General features: G+C 42.2%; 1 protein-coding gene across 5 annotated transcripts; it reads left to right on the forward strand.

The window, feature by feature from the left end:
- The first annotated feature begins 202 nt into the window (after nt 1-202).
- Nucleotides 203-17375, forward strand: AKIRIN2 (akirin 2). Of its 5 annotated transcripts, none has more exons than XR_003992074.1 (6): nt 203-943; nt 11473-11616; nt 12296-12430; nt 15211-15404; nt 16300-16371; nt 16692-17375. XR_003992074.1 is itself a non-coding variant. In XM_030490919.1 (5 exons), exons 1-5 carry the CDS (start codon nt 742-744, stop codon nt 16700-16702), a joined length of 564 nt encoding a protein of 187 aa, XP_030346779.1. In that variant the 5' UTR covers nt 233-741; the 3' UTR covers nt 16703-17375. The 5 variants fall into 5 exon arrangements, 3 of the variants coding, with proteins under 3 accessions (XP_030346780.1, XP_030346779.1, XP_030346778.1); XR_003992073.1 differs by having other exon boundaries at nt 222-943; nt 12281-12430; XM_030490919.1 differs by lacking the exon at nt 15211-15404 and having other exon boundaries at nt 233-943.
- Nucleotides 17376-18090: the final 715 nt, after the last annotated feature.

The following is an 18090-nucleotide window of genomic DNA, read 5'->3' on the forward strand; positions in this document are numbered from 1 at the left end:
CCCTGCGCCCCGCCACCCGCGGGCACCACCGCACCGACCCATCCCCGAACCCGCACCCCACACAGCAGCCTCCGAGGGGGGATTTAAATCAGATCCCGGAAGCCGGGGCGGCCGGCGCAGGGCACGCCGGGATTTGTAGTCCCCACGCCCTCGAGTGCGCTCGGCCGTTGAGCGCGAGGCCGGGGCGGAGAAACCACAAATCCCCTGAGCCTCCGCGGCCGCCACCGCCCCGGGAGCGCAGGCGCAGTGTGGAGGGCTGGTTTTTGAATCCGCGGCGTTGTTATTGACGCCATATTGCTGGTGTGGGAGTCACAGGGGGAAGCGCCGCTGCCGCCCGGGCCCCACCGCCATCGCTCGTCATCGGCGGCCCCGGACCGGGTAACCGGGCCCGGCCCCGCGCCCCTCGGCACAGCTTCCACCCCGCTACCAGCTGCGGGCGGAATTGGCCCGGCTAGGGCAGGGCGGGCGGCGAGAGCGGGGATCCAGCCGGCCGAGCCGGAGCCGCTGGCGGGGCCGGGGCCGCTCCCCAGAGAGAGGCCGACAGGGAGGCGGCGGAGGCCCTGACGCAGCTGCCCCCTCCTTTCCCTGCCGCCCTCCCTTCCCTCCCCCCCTGCCCGCCCCAGACAGCGGGGAAGGCGCGTCTGGGCAGGGCCGGCTGCTGCCACCACCGCCGCCGTTGCCGCCGTCTCCCCTGCCCCTCGCTCTGAGCCCCCTTCCGCCGCCCCGCCGCCGCCCTGCGCCATGGCTTGCGGCGCCACTTTGAAAAGGACTCTGGATTTCGACCCGCTGCTGAGCCCGGCGTCCCCGAAGCGGAGGCGATGTGCGCCATTGTCAGCCCCGGCCTCGGCCGCTGCCTCCTCCTCTTTCGCCGCCGCCTCCCCGCAGAAATACCTGCGCATGGAGCCCTCACCCTTCGGAGAGGTGTCGTCCCGGCTCACCACAGGTGAGGGACGCGGCCCCGCCGTGCCCGGCAGCCCCCCGGAGCGGCGGGCGGTGGAGGGCTGGGGGTAAGGGAGCGGGGCGGGCGGCGGCGGCGAGGGAGGCGGCGGGTGCGCAGGGCAGGGGGCCGGGAAGGCGGCCGGGACCAGGGGGAGGTGGAAGAAGAAGAAAAGGGGAAGGTTGGGTGGGTCTCGCGTTCCACTCCAGCCGTTTTCTGTCGGGCTACGCGGCTGGCAGCGGCGGGGGCCGGGGCGATCCCCGCTCGACTTGGCACCGCCGCGACGGAGACACAATAGAAATGGCCGTTTGCAGCAGGAGAGGGGGAGGAGGGACGGGGAGGAAGGGGGGGGGGCGGGTTGAGCCGATGCGGGCGGGTGGCCATAGGAAAGGGGTCGGGGGGGGGGGAGGGAAGACTGGAGAGGGGGACCCGAGCAGGGGAACGGGGGGAACGTCGGTGGGGGTGGCTTGATCCAGTGCTGGGGAAGGTGGGGGGCCAGCTTTCCTCGCGTCGGGGACGGGCACGGAGGATTTTTTTTTTTTCCCCTTTATCACGGGTGCCTGGATGTGGCAAGGAGAGCCGCAGGGGCGAGTCAAGCTGCGGAAACGCTGGGGGTGGCGGAGGGGGACGTGACCGTGGTGTCAGCGGGGCTGGGGCTCGCTCCCAGCCGGCGCCCGGAGCCCCTCTCGGTGGGGCCCCCATCGATCCCTTGCAGCCATTATCGGTGGGTCGAACGTTGCCCGAGCCGAGGCGGCGGCACCTCCTCCCGTTGCTCAGACATCGGGGGGGTGAGGGAGGGGGGAGCAGGGGGAGGGCGGGGAGCGCGGCCTGTCATCAATCACCCGCAAAACGCCAGTGGGAAAAGGCAAAAGCAGATAAAACAAAGGGGTAATTCCGCTTCCAGTCCCTTAATGCGTGCCGCCGTCCCGGGTGACCCATTCTGTGGCATCCTTAAAGTTTGGTAGGAAAACCGAGCAATGAAAGCGATTGTGTGCTAGGGTGAGAGTTGCCTTCGGGGCAGATAAAACGGAATCGGGCAGTCTCCTCGTCCTGGAGACGTCGGGTGAGAACAAAATCTTTTTACATTCTTAACGTGTGAGAGATGAGTCAACCGGTGGCCCTAAAAGCTCCGGGTCTGCTTGTGTAATTGTCAAGCAAAGAATCATCCGAGTTCGCTTTACCAGAGAGCAGGGAGAGAAGAAAGGAATGAATCTTGGCCGGGCACGCAGGATTGATTGGCCCTTCCTTACGGGTTAGTCTAGTGGGTAGCTTCCAGTAATGCACTTAAGAACGGCTAAGCTCGCAGCCGTGAGTGGCTGTGGCGCTGAGGTATGGATCTGTGTCCTTTGTGTGCAGGAAAAAGAAGTCCCTTGCAATTGTTGCAGCTGAATTCCTCCTGCTGCTGCTGCATTCGGTACTCCCTTTACACAAAAGTTAGCTCCGGATTACTGCTGTTGTTACTGAGCATAAAGTTCGAATATGTTTTGAAATTGCTATCTCCTCCATGTAGGAGGGTGCCTTGTTTTTATATTCTCGATTCTGAAAACTGTACAGTAGAACACCTTTTTTACAGGTTTTAATCAAATAATAAATTGCTACGGAGGAAATACGTAGAGGGCATACAGAATACTTAAACTTGGCATCAGTGCCTCGATATTTTTTTGAACCTCTAGGAAAAGATCTTGAATGAGTCAGCGGTCTGGGATGGGAGCTGTGATGGATGGCACTCCCTGGTACAGTGAGGCATTACATATACTTTGAGATAGATGTTTAAAATGACAATTGATTTGATTCTTTTTAGAAGGTAAGTGTGGCTTCATTGCAAGGTTTGCTTTTGGCTTGTTTCCTTGGGATTTGGAGAGCTTAGGTTTTGAATGTTTAATATAAATATTGTCTGGTCAGTAAATGTGTATTGCTGAAAGGAGATAATAACATTTTCAGTAGAGATAACCCACAGCAGTATTTGAGGCAATATTTAGACTTCTATGTTAATGATTTCAAGGGCCTTGTAACTGAAAATGTTACTGAAGTTGAGCAAATACAGGCCTCATCTTATCTTGAGAAAATCAGAGGTGCAGGTGGTAATCCATGTGAGAAGGTGATTCTCTCCTGTCAAGGGTGTGTTTTATGTAAGCCATTTGTATAATACAGTGAAAAGTGAAGGACAGTAAATCATAATGTCTTTTACAGCACTTGACTGCTCCTGAGCAAAACTTGAAACATTTATAAATTGTGTGCATTTACACGTTTTGTTTAAAAGCTCCCTCTGTGGGGTCTGTTACAAGGAGAAATACCTTTGCATGGTGTGAGTGCAAATGTGACTGTTAAGCAGCTTGCGCTTAGGTTTTACTTGCAGTTGAATTCATGGGTATTACCACATTGTGTGTATTTCATTTCGACCAGCAAACAAAAAAAACCAGAGCTTGTAATTTTAAAGGGGCCACTTGAAAGATTGTGTGGAATTCATCTCATCCAATTTTGTAAATGTGCATGTGTCCTAATAATTTGTAGCTTTCTTGATAGTAGGAAGTAACAGACCATTTATTCTAGAACTCCAACTTAGGATGAGGGCAAGTTTGCTATGGAAAAATGTGTTGCTTTCCACTGACTGTAAAATGAATTTATATGACCATTTCTGGTGTAGATTTCTACATTTGGGTCAGAGAAATCTCGCTGTGTGTGTGAAAGGAATTCCAGTCTGACTTTAAAACGTGCTGCCAACTGAGTCACTGTTTTGTTCAGTTTTTATATTGGGAAATTTAGTAACAATAGCCAGAATTCAGTTGACTTCAGTTATGGTTTTCTCAGTGTGTTACTGCAGTGGTTAGGGTTCTAGCACTTAAAAGGTGTCTGTCTGAATTTTGTTTAATGAAAATTAATGGTTATACAAAATCAGAGTTCTGGATATAAAACCTGAGGCTGCTACTTCATTTTAAGTTCACGCTTAAGCATTTTTCTATCTGTCTGATACTCTGTCCTGCTAGTGTTTAACTATACCCAGCAGAGACTATATGAGCACCAGAACTTACCACATGGTGAATCGTTTAAAAAAATGAATTATTTGGAAGCATAATACGGGTTGATTGAGGGTGGTGCTGAGAACTAAGAGTACAGTGTGGTAGTCAGATAAGAAAACAGCTGTCTTCAGAGTGGTCATAGACAAATAAACGGTATGTCTGTTCGAGAGAGGGTAGGCTTATTCAAGATGAAATTTATCTCTAACAAGAGTGGTTTAATATTTTGTGGTTATTTGAACAGCTGTTAGGTCACTTCCAGTTTCTCTGTGAATTTGGCAGCCAGATTGCAGTTGTGGCTATACCTTCTGTGGAACTGTGCTTACTGGCTTGAGCATGCTCATGTGTGTTCCTGCTAATTTTTGGATACCATTGTTTACATCTAGAATGAACATTTTTAGAACAGCGTTCACTATAAGTGGTGCAGAACATACCTGCCTGGCATAAGATGGGTTTGATTTTGAAAAAGCAGCTCCTCTAAGAAGTTTTCTAGTGCTTGAATACTACAGCTGAGTTTTACTTTCATGTAAGTTCTAGCTATATATGAGGCTGTTGCGTATGATCAGAGTAACTGCACTTCAGTCTGGGTGCCTGCGCGTAATGCACTGTACATGTTCGGTTTCCTCTGAAGTGCTAAATGCTGTGCTGTTTGAAAGCTGTTAAATGAGTTCTAGAGGGTGGAAGGAGGAAGCAGTGGCAGTATTATTTTTCTGTTCTGCGGGATGTTTTAGGACCATTATTTGCAGCTTTACCCTGATGAAAGATTTTGTTGGGGTGGGGGGGGGAAAGGGGAAAGAAGGAAAAAGAAGAATAAATTATCCTGAAGTTGTTTTTTAAATTCAAAGGCAGGTCAGCATAGAAAGCCTGAACGTCTGACTTGCTTTTTTTTTTTTTTTTCAGCCGAGACTGAAGCTACAGTGGGAAATACAGTCCAAAGAAGTGGAGGGGGGAGAAGGGAAATGGAATGTTGACCTTAGGGATTTAAATCTAATTCATGCTACATAGTAACTGAGAAGACAAACTGAGATCAGCAGCTTGCTTCCATATTCCTCATCTGAAATCTGAGGTTAACTTGCAGCTAGAACTTTGTAGAATCAGAAAGAATGTTGCATTTAAAAACAGTTTGTGTAATCACTTAAAAATCCACAAACTCTTGCATCTGCACATGCAATTTTTCCTCCATCTGAAACATTCATCTGCCTTCCCCAGCAACTAATTAATGTTGCAAACCAAAAATTGTACTGGGTTGAGTTATTGAGAACAGTCCTTCAACTCAGAACACTGGTTGAAATCCGAGCAGAGATAATGTCAAATGTTTGACGGAATATGGAATCTAGTGAATTTATGCAGTATGTAGTAATGCGTGTGCTTAAGTGGTATTTGCTGCTCAAACGCAGCCATAAGGCAAATGTCTAAAGACAGCAAATGGAGTTGGTTGTCAGAGTCCCTCACGAGGGACTCTTTACAAACAGAAGGTAGCTAAATTTCTCTTTAATGTATACCTTGTTCATTCACAGCATAATGGGGGGGGGGGGGGGCGGGAAAGGATCTAATTTACACAAATTTGCAAAGTTACTGCAAGAAAATGACTTTGACCTTTTTGAATAGGAAGAACTGTTAGTCTTCCCATCAGGCTGTCCTCCCGTGACCTTTTAGTTGCCCTGTTGAGCAAACTTTAACTGTTTCTGCCTGAAACTTGGTCAGACAGTGGCCAAGTACAGGTTTGGCTTTAAAATGAACAGATCTAGCAGCTTTGGAACCTGACATATTAGTAGTGCTGCATCTCCTTCTGCTTAATTTCTGTTTTGTTAACATTTATCTGCATGTGTATTTATTGCTAAATTACTTTGGCAAGATGCCAAGTTTCTTATTGTGCTCCAGTATTGCAGAAATCATCAGGATTTTAAAAAACAAAACATTCCCACCCCTTACCAAAAAACCAAAACAAACAAAAAAAAAGGCACACAATGTCTGCATCTGGAGTTGATAATTTATATGAGAAATTTCTATAGATGCCTGTGGTGCCTATAAATGTTAAATACCCTTTGTTGTAGATGTCATAAAATGTTGAAGCAGTTTTTTGTTTCAGTGGCAAGTCTGATAAATGCAATGTGACATTTTTTTAATGTGAAGAGAAAGATCTAATTGCTGTGTCTAATACATTTTGCATTGCTTGATTTATTTTTCATTCCTCAACCCCTTGATCAGGAGAACTGAGATTTCCTGAAATAACACTTTGGCAGAATGAGCTAATGCATATGTGAGCATGCAGCTTGTTGTGGGAGAACCAGAACCTTCGTCAGCCTGAGACCTTGAGTAATTGGATCTGGTGAAGTGGCCAGCTCTGTGCCACAGAGTCCCATTACGAGCTGCTGCTGGCCGTTCTGTAGCTATAGACACTGGCTGTGAAGTGTCAGCATGTACCCATTATCAGTGTTCTCTCTGGCTTAGAGCATGCTCCTCTGACGTGAGCATGATTTCCAGAAGTATACATTCTATTACTGAAGTCTAACAGACCATGCCTAGTTAAGAAACATAACTGGAACAGCTGTTGTCTGTGACCAAAGCAGGAAAGTAAGAGGAATATCTGGATTATTTTAATTTCTGTCTGTGCCTGTGGATACCCTGGTTAAGTAGATAGAAAAAGTGAAGAATAGTTATCCATTGCTATGTTGCAGTGCTGCCCTTGGGGAAAGCTAGCTGCTTAAAATTATCATTATCAGTAGTCTGGTGGGAAGACCAAAACTAGGAATGTGGTAGCATCAATTAGATGTTGAATAAGTGTGATGGCCTAATGGAAATGTTATAAATTTGAACTAGGACAGTGAAGCAGTTTGGCTTTGACAGGAACTGAAGTCCCAGAAGATGTATGCTGTTGACATCAGGATAGCATTTGATTGATTCACTTAGAAGAAATCTCAGGCATGGTTCAAGTTTGAATGCATATGTTGAATGGTGACATCGCAAACTGAAACCTGAGCTTTAGGTTCCATTTCAGGCCAGGAAAACTGCTACTCTGATTTCAGCCTATTGAGTCACCTTCCTATGTGTTTTGCCAAAGTTGCCTTCAGCTAAAGGAGAGAAGCCAGGAACTAAGATGAGAGATTGCTGGTTTAAAAATCAAGGCAAAAGAAAAAAATCCTTCAGGGGAAACAATCAGCACCTTCATAGTTGATAAGCGGTTATTAAACTGGAGAAGAAAATTGTTTGCCTTGTTACCTTTTCAAATTGAACTGCTGTTTCTCTTGTACGTAATTTCTAGGTAATTACAGGTCAGGATGAAGTAATTAGATGACAGAACTTTGAAAAAGAATAACTTGCCTTTTATCATGAATTAAAGGAAGTAAGAGGACGACATCACTCCTTGGAAATGAATATTTGGCTTTGTAATCCATTAGTGTGACAGATCATATTCTGATTTGCCCCTTCACGTTTTATTCTCTCCTCATTGGGTGTGAAAGCAGCTGAAATGTGAAACATTGATTCCCCGAGTGACATCTCTTACTCTTCAAGACGACTGGCGTGAATGTTGTCCTTCATCTTAATGTGATCTTTTATGAACCTGTGTACTCAACTTTATGCTCTCAGTACATTGTGCTCTAGATGAAAAAAGAGTATCTCATTATTTTCAGATGTATTTGACTGAATCCTCTGTATTTTTAGTGGTCATGGTCAGATAGTAGCAGTTTTATTTGCCATTCTTTATCTTAGCCTTGAACTTGAAGGAGGAGAAGGGGCAATGTAATACAGTCTTGCATAACAGGCTGGGATTCATAATCATCCTGAAATTGAAACATCATTTATGAAGTACTAATTCATTTCAGTGTGTTAGCAGTGTGGCTTTTTCTTGCTGCTACCTTAGGGTAACCAGTAAGGAACACTGAGCACAAGGGGTAAGGTGATATTAAAAAGAAACTGAGGATAGGCCACAGTGATATATGTTTGATCATATTAAATATATTCCTTTTGTAATCTCATAAATTATTGCATGACGCACAATGTCTCATTTGAACTTCAGCACCTATGAGATGGATGTCATTGTTGAAAAAGGCAGTTTGGGCCTCCACATTGAGGAACACACAAGAAAAAAAAAAACCTGACCTGTGTTTGACATCAGTTAAATGCACATTTTAATTCATTTGTCACCTGCAGAGAGAATAGTCAGAGCTAATTGGAAGTAAGAAAGGTTAAGAAAATGAACTTGAAAAGGCAGGAAGGTTTTCTGGAAGAAAAACTAGGTTGGGGAATGAGATCTGCTAATGCTAAGCTTTGTTTAACTGGGCCACAAGTTTAAAGGGCTTTGCGGTTAGCTGTCTGTCATATAGGTATCGTTCAAAAGTTGTCTTGTTTGCACTGCCTTAATATTTCATGGGTTCTTTAAAGTGCTGAGATGCTATAGAAATGTTTTGAACAGAATCTGTTCATCAAACAGTTTTGTGGATTTATTAAGCAAAACCATAAATGTCAGAAGAACTTTGGTGCATTTAAACAACTTTTCTTATTCTGCTAGATTGTTTTAAAAAAGAAAAGATAATTCAATTTGACATTCAGATTTTCGTTTAAAATGAGTCATAAATACTTGCAAGCTTACATTTCACTTCACAATAAAGTAGTTTTGTTTAAAGTCAAAGATTTTATGCCACTGTATGTTAATTAAAATGTTCAGATTTTGCTGCTGCAAAAATGTGCCTGCTTAATTTGAAGCATTACTAGACTGATCATTCATGTGTGAAGTCATTGAACAGTTCAGTGCTACATTAAACTTGTGTTTCTTGACTATTAATCTCCATTTTACCAGTGGTGGAAATCAGGAAGTATGAGATGTGTCATTTTCATAGTGATCTTGCCTACTAACAGCACAGAACTGAGCAGAGCTTGTACTCCAGTTCTCTGTGCTGAGCAGTAGTACCTTAAGTCTCCTAAGTTAGATTAAATAGAGGAATACCATTTACCAGAGCAAGTTATGTACATGCTCTGCAAGTGTGTTCAGTCAGGACTTAATGCTTTTCTTTTTCTGCCAGTGGTTGTTTGCAATGTGGACAGTGTATTGTCATGTTTAAATAGTCCCCCCTCTCCATTCCACTTTGCTTAGTTTTATTTCTTTATTTGAAGTTATAGTAATGCAAACTATCAATTTGGTTTTCTCAGGACTGGGATCTCCCAATGGCGTTTCTTGAGATTTTTTTATTTTCAGAGCGAGATTTGAAGATGGCCAGTTTAAAAGTGTTGTCAAATTACAAGTAGATTAGAAATTACTGTAATATCATTGAGACTTCTGTGTTCACAATTCAGTATAATTTGGCTTAGAACTATGCATCATCAGTGTAAAGATCTTAATTTTCTATCCATATTCTTCCCCCGCCCCCCCAGTTGCTCTCACTCCTTCCATCTGGCTGCTGTTTTGACATTTTCTCTGAACTACTCTGTATTTAATTTGCAGGGGTGATAGGGCTGGAGGAAACCTGGCTGATGATTGTTATTTTACATCTTGCAGTTTTATCCATTGGACCAGAGTCTGTTTGGTTTTTGTTGGTTTTTTTTTTTTCTTAATGATTTTGGTGGTTAATGTGGTTTGAGAATATGTCTGCAAGAAGATAATAGGGGAGCTGTAGAGAAGATTATTATCGAAGTTGTTATGCCCAAAATTTGGCTGATGCTTTTGCAGTTCATAGGGAATCTGGAAGGTATGCCCAAGACCCGGTAGTCGTAGTGAAGGTTGAACATGGTCTGTTACATTCTTCAGTTGACGTAAATACAGTGTGAATGCTTGTAGTCATGTTTCTCATAGTGGAGACACTTTAGGACAGATGTTATCGTATGAGCTAATTTGGTTCCTACTCAAAATTATGCAGTATGACTTTAGCTGGAACAGCATTGGATTCTGAGGAAAAGTATTGTTTTACGACCATAGTGCCGTTGAGTAGAACCATTGCAGGGCTGTTCTCCCACTGCTGCAGTGTGTATGCATATGACTAATTCTGCATGGGATTCTGTTAAATTTTGGAAGCCTGACTGCATCTTGGATTAACCTGATTTATATATTTCTGTACCACGCTGGAGCATAGTATGTATCTTGTCCTACAAAAAGTATGAATCCTCCAGGCATCCTTGAGTGCTTTTTTCTGCAGTTTAGTTACCTTCTCTTCATTTCTGTACTGAGCTTCTTTATTACGTGTTCTGCATTTGCCTCTGCTTTGAACCAAGTTATTGATCTCCCTTTATGGAGTTGAAAATTGTACAAGTGCTGTAGGCATGGGACTGAAAAGATATAAACTGTAAGGCCTTAATCAGTGAACAAAATCCAAGGAAGAAGCTGCTTCACTGACAAAAGCTGGTATTCCTGTTGACTGTAGAAACAATTTCCTCTTTTATATATTGGGAGCTCCTGGTCTGACCTACAGAATTGAACCGCCACAATAGTTAAATCTCTGAAATAGGAATTGGTGAATGTTTGCTTCTGCTTGGCCTAGCATAAGCTTCCTTCACTGACTGAACAAGCTGGTAGCTGAAGTTACTTGTTCACATGGTTGCTTACTAGAAAATGTTCAAATATGAAAGTTCAATAGCATACTGTTAACAAACCTGCAAACTAGTTGAGAATTTTTCATGGTATTGTGTTGGCAAAATGCTGACAGAAGGAGGAAGGTACTGAGTACTTTGCAACTCTGACATGGTCACACGGATTTGTATGTACTGAGTTTCGGAAAGCTGTCTCTGACAAAAGTCTGGAAGTCTCAGTAGAAGCTGATTCTGTAGGAAGTTTTTCAAAAAAGGCACACAGGATTGATAGTTTTACTGCAAGGATTGCTCTTTCTCTTGTAATTCTGCAATGAAAATGAGATTATTAAAAACGCTGTATTTCATTCACTGTGATCAAATGCTGAGCTACATATTGCCGTACTCCTTTAAAAGATGCTATCGATCCATCCGTTGTCTTTATTTGGGTAGATCTGAGGCTGACAGAAATGTTGTGGAATGCTTTTGTATTTTGCCTATGGGTTTGCCATTCTTTGAGATTTTAAGCAGTAGTTGCTTTGTGCATGGTACTTCAGGTACATGTTTTATTCTGGAGTCTTTTGTTACCCATAACAGTATGAATGATAAATGCTGTCTGGGGGAGAAAGATGTCTGCAAGTTAAATGCGTGAAGGGAAGATTATAAATACCAGTAGAAGTTCTACAGACTATTTTTTATCCATATATATTGTATTGTTGATAGTTTCTAAATTTTAACCTTATGCTGTTTATTTTTGTTAGCAGCACTCTGGCACTGATACCTGACCTTAACTAACAACTTTTTTGTTAGTATTCTTCTGGTTCAAACAGTCTGGAGTTACTTTCCTTCAGTTAGATTCAATCTTCGTGTCTTGAGTGGAACATGGTGGGTTTTGCAGGCCATGTTTAAAGAGTCTATCATCTGTTAATTACCTGCAGTGTTAGGTGTTTAAGTGGAAACCAAGTTAAGTGAAATGCTGAATTGTAATTATTTTAGGCTTATTTTTTATATTGTTTTTCTTTCTAGAACAAATTCTGTACAACATAAAACAGGAGTACAAACGCATGCAGAAGAGGAGACACTTAGAAAATAGCTTCCAGCAGACAGATCCTTGTTGTTCTACTGATGCACAGCCACATGCATTTCTCCTTACTGGACCAGCTTTGCCAGGTACTTGGAAAATTCTGTGTAATTCTGCTATGTCTTTTTAGCCTCTGTTACATAAATAATTTTCCCTAGTTATCTTTATATATATATCTTTATATATATCACCAGTTACTGTTGCTTCTTTTGACAATGAATTCTGTGTAATTCTGCTGTATGTTTTTAGACTCCTGCTTGAGTGAGTAATTTTCCTCAGTTATCTGGTGTTTTGTGGTACATTCTCACCAGTTACTGTTGCCTTTTTTCATGATATTAGCATTGATCTGGAAGATTGTAGCTGCTTGTTTTCAGAATCAGTAGGATGCAAAGCTTGCATTGTTTTCAAGAGATCATCCTGCGTACCCTGCCACTGATACTGTAATAGGCTTTTGCAAAGCATCTGTCTTTGCACAAATACACTGTACTGTCATTTTTACATAAAATAGAAGCTTAAATTTGTAAATGGCATTCACAGTGCTTGTGTAAGATGCCTGTGCATATTGTCCATTGTAGATGTCTTCCTTGGGAGGGTCCAATTTTAGTAGTAATCAGAAGTGTTCAGATGGCAGAGAAAGACTTCTCCAAATGCTTTGTAAAGCTCCTAATGTAAAAGTTGTGAAGAAAATTGATTTTAAAGTGGTTCTGAACTACTTTTAAGTGTAAATTGGTGTGCCTGAATGTTTGATCTTAGGTACTTCATCTGCAGCATCATCACCATTGAAAAAAGAACAGCCCCTGTTTACTCTCAGACAAGTTGGAATGATCTGTGAACGTTTGCTGAAAGAACGTGAAGAGAAAATCCGTGAAGAGTATGAAGAAATTTTGACCACAAAACTTGCAGGTATATTATAGTTCAAAAGAATGTGTTAGGATTGTCCACTGTAGATGTCTTCCTTTGGAGGGTCCAATTTTAATAGTAATTAGAAGTGTTCAAATGGCAGTTTAAGTGTTCAAATGAAAGCTTAAAGCTTTTCCTGATGTTTGTTACACTGTACTTTTTTTTCTGATCTAACATGATCAAGATTGCATACAGGACAGAAAAAATGGTGTGTAGTCTCTTTGATAGGTTTTTTCTCCTATGCTGGCTTGAGTAGAAACTATGACTGCTGGGTATTACTAATCAGTTGAAACAGTGGATTTATTTCAGATGGAACTTTCTCTTGCTATCATGTCTGAATTGATGATTTCCTCCTCATTTTTTTTTTTTTTTTTTTTTTTGCCAGAAAGCCTTTCTATTCTCCTGGCTTAAGAGCTCTTTGTGAAGGGCTTTTTTTTCTCCTCCTGCTTGAGAACTGATTTCCTTTTTCTGGAATTTGGCAAGATGACAGTACCTAAGATTTCTCTTTCTCTTCCCAGTACTTGCCTTTACATTGCTGCCAGCAGTGTTTGGTATCTGCCTGAGTGTCAGTCGTTCAGCTGATGCTCTCTTTTGAATTGTTGTATTTCACACCATTTAGCTAATATTTTTGGTGCCTGATGCCAGCTTACCTTTCCATAAGGATCATGTTAATGTCAGCATTATAAATAGGACTTTAGTTGAAGTCCTCTACTTCTAAGCATCTTACTAGCATTCAAGCATCTAAATTCTGGTTCATTCAGAGGTAGGTGCCTTCACAGTATGATTCAGTGTCTACTTTAATATTTGTGGTGATTATAACAGACATCTGAGTGCACTTTAGGGCAGCAAACCTGCTTTTGAATCCCCACAGCTGTTCTGCCTCCCACCTGAAAACACATCAGAATTAAAGTTTGCAGATCTCTTCTGGTGTGGTAGTAGTGATGTGGCCATGCAGAGTGTCAGCAGACTTGAGTCAGCCTTGTGGCTTGCCTGTGACAGTGGGGTCTCTGCACCTGAGCCTCTGTTCCCATTCTGTATAGCTGACCTGCTGTTCCTGTGTAAGAAATTGCTACAGTTTTGAGTCTCTCTTAAATCTGCATCTATTTACAACTGGAACTAGACCTCTAAATATTTTTGTTGCTTTGGACCTAATGCTCCATTTCTGTGCTTATAACCTGCTTCAGACTGATGAATTATGACCCTTTAGAGTGTTACTCTTCTAATTTGTGTATGTTAGGAATTGGGTCACTGCTTGCATTCTCTTAAATACATTTCAGTTACCAGTTAGCAGTGATCATAATAACTATTTGAAGATCAGATATATTTACATTTGTTCCAGACACTTTCTGAGTACAAACTTTTGGTTCTTTACAAGCAGGAAACCCTCTGGCAGGTTCCTTATGTGTGCTCCATGTGTCAGTCCCAAAGGGAACATTTTCTTTTGCTATTTTTTGGAAGGGACAGGGGTGGTTTACAGTGAGATGGGTTAAGTTCTTGTTCTTAGGATGGTGGTCATCAAAAGAGCTAGAAAGATCATCTTACTGCATCCCATATATCAAGCCAGTATTGCATTTTCAGCATTATATGGAGATTTAGAAAGAGAGACTACCAAAAGAATTTACAGATTCCTTACATAGAAGGCCAGTTACGTTTTTCTGCCGACAGATGATTATATTCTTTTCTAAACTTCGTACTGTAAGGTGATACTGATTCTTGCAGACTAGTGAAGTCAATGGAAGTGTACCTGGGAATTCTGTAATAAATCTCAATTGAATAGCTTCATTCAAGTGACTTAGCTGAATGTTTGGATCTGGGATATTTTCCTGATTCCTTTCTGAATCATGATTTTCTTGTAGGTAGTTAGCCAGACACTGCCTTATTTTTTTTTTTTCTTCTCCCATGTTCTTTGTGAGCAGAGTTGTCTTTCACACAGAGTGAGTGTTTGATAAATGGAAAACTCAGATCATGGTAATGCCCTGATTTCCCTTCCTGCCTGTTACCTGAAACTGCTGTGTTAGCATAAACTTGGGTTGGCAAGATCCTTTGCAGGTTTTAAAACCAGGGGAGTTCAAGGGGCTAAGTGAAGCTTTCGCTTGAAAGGTTTTCTAGAATCCAGTTGTGAAAAACAGCTTTTTATGCTAAAGGTCAGGTCCATAGTAATCATGTTTCTATTCATGTCATTCAGCCACCTTTTGATTGAAAACAGGTAGTTAGAACATGTATGATACAGGGTGCCAGTGGTGTAAGGGTGTTTGCAAGTGTTCACTTAAATTTTCATACAGCTCACTGTAGGTTGCTCAGACCTTTGGATTGCTTAACTTTCTGAATCTGAATGCCACAAGAAAAGGGATTTTTAGTAACACAGGATTCTTTAGATTTCCAAAGTCATAGTTTTAACAAAGATGATGCTAAAAAGCAGCTGTGTATGTTGACTTAAACCATTAAAGAAGAAAGCTTGCAAGTTGGTTTCTGGCCTTTAATACATACTTTGAGGAAAAGTTCTAGTTGCTGGTATTTTTGGAAGTGGTTTCTGGGCAACAGATCCTTCAATCTGCTCTTTGTGCTATTTTGTTGTTTGGCTAAGATCCTCGCATGGCTGCTGAAAAGCCATCGGTCAGAACTGCAGCGAACAGAGGTCCTGCTTGTGGGCAGAGGGGAACTGGCTGCCATGACCCTGGGCCCTTTTGGCCAGGGATGAGTGTCCTTAGGTCTTGGGGTCAGATCCGAACTTTGGGCTGCTGCTGAACTACTTGCTGATTACTGATACCCTGTTTACTTCAAAGGTGAAGCTCATCCCTGCAAGAGGATGGGGACTTTAGTGGGGCAAACCTGTGGGACTAGGAACCACTACAAATCTAACTGCATTTTTGGTTGAAGATTGCCTTCTTTGACCTTGCCCCTTTCTCAGAACACCCCACATTGCTGCACATGTATTTTTCCACAAGGGAGGAAGGGGAATGGAGAGGAGCGGCATCTGGTAGATATTACTCTCCTTGTTCAATTTCCTAATTCTGAAAGGTGATACCCTGCTGATGAGTGCAATATTAAACTGAATAAAATATTGCGAATGTATTTGTGTGTATGTGCATAGAAAGAATAATCTCTCAGGAAAATAGCAATACTTAGTTCAAAGCCAAATTAATACATTTGAATCTAAATTTCATTTCAGATTACACAGTAACTGTTTTCATGAAGTCCACAGTCAACTACATGTCTCCTATTGTGGCTACTTCTGTGACTGGAATTAGTTCAGTGCTAGTCACTTGGTGTTTCATCCTTTTAGTTCGTTACTTGCTTTTGATTTTGTGGTGGTCACCAAAAAGAATTCAATTCCGTAGCAAGTGCCTTTCCTCTACTTCTGTGTTACCATTTCATTAAATTGACTTTCTTACATCTTGTGCTGATAGAAGCAGAGAGAAGTTTTTTTTCCAACCCTAGCACTGACTTTAATGCTATGTTTGCTTAACTACTCTGCCCCCATTATGGATCTGTGAAATGAGTACACTTGATTACTTCAAAATACAGTGTCTGATGTTCAGCAGGCATTAGGTGTGTTGAGGTCTGTGTATGTGTGCAGCACAGTTCTCTTAGAGCATACTACCATCATTCCCGTTACAGACATTTATGTGGGGAAGTTTCTTAGGGTGACGTTGTTTTGGGGATGAGCAGGAATGGGGATTTTGGACATTGCTGCATTGTTGTTCTGGGGGATGAGAAGGAAATGGCAGGTATGAACTGTGTGAAGTCACTTAAAACTGCTGTTAGTGGATGTGTGTTTAACTTAAAATGATTTGTATGTATAAAAAAAGTAGCCTTCAGTATGTTCCAGCTTGAGTTGATGTACTTACACTTCTTCTGCTTCATGCTTGCAGAACAATACGACGCATTTGTGAAGTTCACGCATGATCAAATCATGCGACGATATGGAGAACAGCCCGCCAGTTGTGAGTATTGATTCCTTCGGGTTCCTCTCGCACCATTACATTACCGAATATTCAGGAGCTGAAATGGCCAGGCTTTGTTGATAAGCTGCAGCTAGGCCCCAAGTTAAAGTATCTTAAATTGGTAATAGGAAGGCTGACCAAGGTTGAAAGGAAGACATGGGATAAAATGCAGCTTTTGTTTAAAAAAATCTAGGACTGTCTCCCATAACACGCTGGTGGTGTATTTCTGAAGCAGGGTTTGATGTTGCCTTGGCAGGTTTGTGGCAGAGCTGGCATTTATTAACTCCATTATTAACTCTTGCTTTTTTTTCTTTTTCCAGATGTTTCATGAATCACACTTTCTGCATATGTGGGCTGCCCTATACACCCTGTTTTATTGTTGCAAGCTGTTCCAGTAAAGACTTGCAGCAATGCCATATTTTTTCCCCCTGTGAACACAGGTTATTTCAAGCTTTTGTCAGTGGCAACCACTCTTATGCAGCAGCTGGTTTTGGAGTGCTCCCTGATGTCAGTACCACCTGGATGTGGACCTTTGCTACCTGTAATAATACCAGTGGCCTCATTTGCTGTATCATTACAATTTGGCTTCTTATGTTAATAAGTTTGAAAAAGTTAAAGGATTAAAGCTGGTGTTCTAGAAGTTGCCCTTCACTGGTTGTGTAAATAAAATTGTAGAATGACACTTCTGACTGAAGTTAGTGTGATTTTCATAACTGTGCACTACAACAAAGCTGTAATCACAGTTAAGTTAGAATGTAATCCCAGGACAATTTTAAGCAAATAGCCCACAGTACTGCCTGTGAAATAGTGAAGGAGGGCATTTCTGTATTCCATGACTTTTTTGGGGGTTAAGAATGGGTTTATATGATTTCTCATTTTTGTAGTTTTTATTTATTCTATCAGTCTTTAACAAATGTTTATTGCTGCAATTTTTCAGTGTATCATTGTTTTACTGCCCTTGTAGTACTGGAATTTAGTTGGAAGAATAAAACATTTACTTCTAATCTGTTTGTTTTTAATATGCAGGTGGAACTTTTGCTGTGTATGAATAAACTTAAATCTGAGTGTTTAAATGAAAACTTTATTTACTGGCAGTAGTGGGTGGGTCAGGATTTTGGATCAGGAGAAGGAGGTGGGTGAAAATCTCTCATAATTCTTCAGAGGCAAAGAAGTCTTCCTTAGATTGGCTGTGGTGTTTTCCTGTTGTGGAAGCATGTTTGGTACAGAACTGATAAGAAACTGTTGATTTAACTTGCTGCAGCTGACTCAAACAGCTGTGTTTGTCCTCCTTCAGATTGAAATGACGCATTAAAGGAAATCTGTTTGTAAGATAGAGCAGGCACTTGCACCACAAGCTGCAACTGTGTAGGTATTGGAAGAGCTAAAGGTGTGTAATCTCTGTGTTCAGGGTCGAGGAGTTTGTTGTTGGGTGCATTCAGCTTTTTCCAGACTGCTGCTGTCTGTGCAGTTCTGAGTCCCAGAGTGAATTACTGCAGAGTTACTGTATGGCAAGTCCAGGTCTGTGTGCTGTGAGGTAGAGGTATTGCTTACCAAAGGACTCGGGGTATCTGCTTTGGGGACTTGAAAGCAGTTCCAAAGTAATCCTTCAATTATAAACTGATGTCTTCTCTAACTTAACTGCCAGCTTCTGGTTAAGGGCAAGTCTGTTGTGTAGTAAGTCTGTGTACCACTTGAAATTGACAGAAGAGTTTTAGTTGA

Source organism: Strigops habroptila, chromosome 6, assembly GCF_004027225.2.
Source record: "Strigops habroptila isolate Jane chromosome 6, bStrHab1.2.pri, whole genome shotgun sequence".
Classification (NCBI taxonomy): Eukaryota; Metazoa; Chordata; class Aves; order Psittaciformes; family Psittacidae; genus Strigops; species Strigops habroptila.

Excerpts from the sequence above, each read along its gene's own strand:
- AKIRIN2 (XM_030490918.1), top strand. The coding sequence starts at position 742 with ATGGCTTGCGGCGCCACTTTGAAAAGGACTCTGGATTTCGACCCGCTG. Across the intron at positions 11,617-12,280 it reads TACTGGACCAGCTTTGCCAG|GTACTTCATCTGCAGCATCA; the intron begins GTACTTGGAAAA and ends GTTTGATCTTAG. Across the intron at positions 12,431-16,299 it reads TTTGACCACAAAACTTGCAG|AACAATACGACGCATTTGTG; the intron begins GTATATTATAGT and ends TCATGCTTGCAG.